The 4,000-nt window shown below is 42.2% G+C and overlaps 1 protein-coding gene across 1 annotated transcript; it reads left to right on the plus strand.

Moving 5' to 3' along the window:
- The first annotated feature begins 237 nt into the window (after positions 1 to 237).
- On the plus strand, positions 238 to 3,384 carry LOC147635069 ((21S)-21-acetoxyl-apo-melianone synthase SDR-like). The gene is made up of 4 exons (XM_086803471.1): positions 238 to 408; positions 619 to 699; positions 1,786 to 2,066; positions 2,718 to 3,384. The coding sequence occupies exons 1-4, from the start codon at positions 383 to 385 to the stop codon at positions 3,254 to 3,256; spliced, it is 927 nt and encodes a 308-aa protein (XP_086659597.1). The 5' UTR covers positions 238 to 382; the 3' UTR covers positions 3,257 to 3,384.
- Positions 3,385 to 4,000: the final 616 nt, after the last annotated feature.

Below are 4,000 nucleotides of genomic sequence, written 5' to 3' on the forward strand. Positions count from 1 at the left end.
AAGACTCGTAAGTGACCTATTGCTTGTGCACCATTTCTAGACACCGGACCATTGGACCATTTCTAGACACCGTCTAAGTTGAAAAATACTTAATGACGATATTTTCTAACATTGATAAAATTTTCAACTTTCCAGCCACTTATTTCAAGGTTAAGTGGATTCCGTGCAAAGATCTATGCACCAAAAGCGTTGACAGATTCCGTGCAAAGATCTATGCACCAAAAGCGTTGACAGGCTTTTTGGCGTCTAGTGTTGAGAGTGATGCCCCTGTGCTTTGGCTAAAAACCAGGCGATCAGAGGCTAAGGGAGAGTCGATGTGCCTGTGCCAAAAATCACGTGAAGATTAATGATATTTCGATCCTTCGCATTCTGAGTTAGAAAAATGCAAGGCTTTCGTCAGGCTCTCAGGTCTCTCTCTCTCTCTCTCTCTCTCTTTAATATTCCTTTTGCGCCATCTTGCAATGCTTCTCTGCACGTGCTACATATGATGGCTGGCTGGCTGGCTTGCTTGCTTCTCTCGATAATTAATTGCGATCATTTGGGGGCTGATTGTGAATTAAGTGTGCGTATTAGTGTTAATCGATGGCCGCCTTCATTAGAACGATTCATTTTGTGCAGATCTGTCTCTCCGTCTCTGGTACGACCATGTCGGCGTGCGGGCTCGCTGAGGAGCCTCTCATCCTCACCACCCAATCAAAGGTTGGGCTCTTCCCATTTTTACCTAAAGAACTAAAATAATTGATTATTACACTAGGGTAAGGGGCCAGGTTTGGGACACCTATGAGAATTTGATTGCTAACATTTCCGTGATAGTCGTCTTGTGACTACTTACAAAGTTTTTTTTTAATAACAAAATTAATTATATATTTATAAATAGAAAGTTTACAAAGTGTTTGATATTTGATCCTAAGTTTTGTATGACATATGATCGTTAATGCACCACCCCAATCTAGTGATAGTCCCCTCTTGGGCTATAGTCCAATAGTAGCGCCTATGCCTCTCATTGTGGAGGTACTATGTTAGAATCTATCGAAGTGCTCCCTAATTTCTATCCACCCGTCTCATTATTATTTAATAATAATAATAATGACAATGGAGTAGAAGGACAACTAAGTTTGAGGTTATAGCTAGGTGACTTGATAGAAAAAAAGTGTACGAAAAGTGGTCCTTGGAGGATGTAAATGTGAATTTGAAATCACATTGAAGGGCAGTAAATCTTATTGTGTTATTGCCCCCCTAATCCTAAAGAGCTTTAGGGTTTTGCCTTACCACTTTTCCTAAGTTCTAAGGCTGGTTACACAAAATATTCCTACATAGGAGAAGGGTAGTTACATGGGTAAAAATGCCAAGTCCATCTTTGACAGAGGGTCAAAAAGTACAATAAGCAAGATTGCTCATTCATCCTTTCAAGCACGTTAAACCTTGGGAGGTCTCTAGTTGCCAAGGGAATGGTGTGGTGCTTAGGTTTTAGGATGCTCGTTTAGAGAGATGTATCTTGAAATTGTTGTCTTCCTTTTATCAAGGTTTTTGAGTAGCAAGCTGGTTCTACCATGTACATACATGGTAGAACCAACTTGTCACCCTCATCAAAACAAAGCGATAGAACATATTCAACTCTCAAATATTATGGCCATTACATTTTAGAACTCGCATTTCCTTTGGTGTTCATTGTCAAGTGTGTTTCAAGTCTACTAGTAGAAGTTACACTAGGTTAAATGGCTCAACACTAACTTGTAGAACATCCTTATCATGCTTCAAATGGTTAATTATGAACCAACATGGTAGATTGGCAGGAAAGGTGGCAATTATTACTGGAGCTGGAGGTGGCATAGGGCAAGCCACCTCGAGGTTGTTTGTGGAGGAAGGAGCTATGGTTGTGATGGCTGACGTGGACAAGGATTCCATGTCATCTTGTTTCAAGGAACTTGGCGAGGAACACACCCTTGTTCATGCATGTGATGTGGCTAACGAGAGTGATGTAGCTGAACTTGTTGCAACTACAATTGGTCGTTGGGGCCATGTTGATATCATGATCAATAATGCTGCAATTGGAGGATCACGTGCAGGTTAGTATTTCTTTTTTTTTCTTTCTTTTTTTAACATAAAGAGAGTTCATGGTAAATCCTAACCACACATTATTACTAGCAATGAAAGTACCCAATTCAATGGTTTGCAACTCCAATCTTTTTTCTCATTTAGAACTGGATGTCAAGGGTGAAATATAATGTCCTTTAGTCTTTCTTCCCAAACCCTTCACATCAATACTCATTATTTCTCAACTTCGTAACACTAGATAAATATATTAAAAAGATGACATACGGATTTGGAAAAGGTCAAGTTGGCTTGCCTATTCTAGGCCCATTCTCTCTCTCTCTCTCTCTCTCTCTCTCTCTCGCATGCATGTTTGTTTTCTCTTTCTCTTACTCAAGCACATGCGTCTCTCTCTCTCTCTCTCTCTCTCTCTCTCTGTGTGAGTGAGAGAGAGAGAGAGTGTGTTTTGAGACTCGTTTTCGAGCACATGTGTGTGTGTGTGTTTTGAGAGAGAGAGAGAGAGAGATGGTGTGTGTTTTGAGACTCGTTCTCGAGCACGTGTGTGTGTGTGTGTTTTGAGAGAGAGAGAGAGATGGTTTCACGTGGTTATTTTTGGTTATAATTACTAAAGTCCGCCGCGCCGCCTTTTTGTTGTGACTCTCTCTCTGCAAAATGTTGTTGTGAAGGTGTATTGAGTGCAACGACATCGGAGCTGAAGGAAGCGTGGGCGGTGAATGTGGGTGGGGTGTTGGCTGGGATAAAGGAGGCAGGGACACAAATGAGGGCACGGGGGCAGGGAGGGTGCATCATAAACATGGCAAGCGTAGCGGCCCTGCAAGGGGGGTTCGCACAGCCCTCGTACAGCAGCACCAAGGGAGCGGTCATCTCCCTCACAAGGTGTGCGGCCTTCGAGCTGGCGCCCTATGGCATTCGCGTGAATGCCATCTGTCCGGGCGCGACCCCGAACCCCCGGTGGGTGCAGATGCTGCGTGCCCAAGGCTTCCAGGGCACCTGCCCGGCCCACATCTCCCACGAGCTTCACCTCCAAGACTACTTCAAAGGCCCTCCCCTCACGTCTCACATGGTCGCCCAATCTGCCCTCTTCCTTGCCGATGACAAATCCGGTGGTCACATCACCGGCCATCACCTCGTTGTCGACGGTGGCCTTTCCTCCTTCGCTCACTACGACGCATTTGCCTTCATGCAGAAATTTAAGAAACCTTAGAGAGGAGGTCGTCCCCAAAAACCACAATGGTGCAATAAAATGATCAGCTGCATAGCCTTAAAGAAAGGAATGATGGTGCGCGATTTTGTATCCGTAGCAATGCCTCATGTTGCGTAATTAATAAAATGATGTAAACCACCCACACCCAAAAAAAAACAAAAAACAAAAAATCATCTCTTGTATTTTATTATAGAATAAGTTCATATGAGGCACTTTTTTTTCACTTCCAAATCCTTGCCTTGCTCTTGCTCTTGCTCTTGCTCTTGCTCTTGGTGTGCTCTCTTTTCCAATTCACCTTCTCCTTCTAGTCAAAGGAAAGAGGTCAAGCCTCCAAAAAGTTTTCACAAGGAACTTGTTATGCCTTTGTCACTGGGGAAAATTGTCACATATGTAGTAAAGACTCCCTCCAAAAATTGTATTTTTAATTTGTACAAGAAATGCTTGTAAGTTTCATGTATTTCATTTAACATCGAACATCTTCAACTTCTTCCCTATAAACCTTTCAAATGCTAGGTTATGATCTTACAAAGCTGTTGGTAAATTTCCTACAAAAAATAAAGCTCAATTTCAGAAGGATTGTCTCATGGCATTGCAAAGTTCTACTAACACATTACACTCTCCACAAATTCATGATGGACTTCACAAAACAATATGTAAGCAAATTTATCATCGGATTCAAAATGCCGATCATGCTTGATTATGAAGTGTTATCATCCTTAACAAGACCATAAACTTTTACCAATC

This window comes from Cibotium barometz, chromosome 10 (assembly GCF_041138505.1).
Source record: "Cibotium barometz isolate CiBa-2024 chromosome 10, ASM4113850v1, whole genome shotgun sequence".
NCBI lineage: Eukaryota > Viridiplantae > Streptophyta > Polypodiopsida > Cyatheales > Cibotiaceae > Cibotium > Cibotium barometz.

Coding starts and splice junctions, on each gene's coding strand:
- LOC147635069 (XM_086803471.1), top strand. CDS start 383: ATGCAAGGCTTTCGTCAGGCTCTCAG. Junction 409..618: donor GGCTTTCGTCAGGCTCTCAG/GTCTCTCTCTCT, acceptor CATTTTGTGCAG/ATCTGTCTCTCCGTCTCTGG. Junction 2,067..2,717: donor AATTGGAGGATCACGTGCAG/GTTAGTATTTCT, acceptor GTTGTTGTGAAG/GTGTATTGAGTGCAACGACA.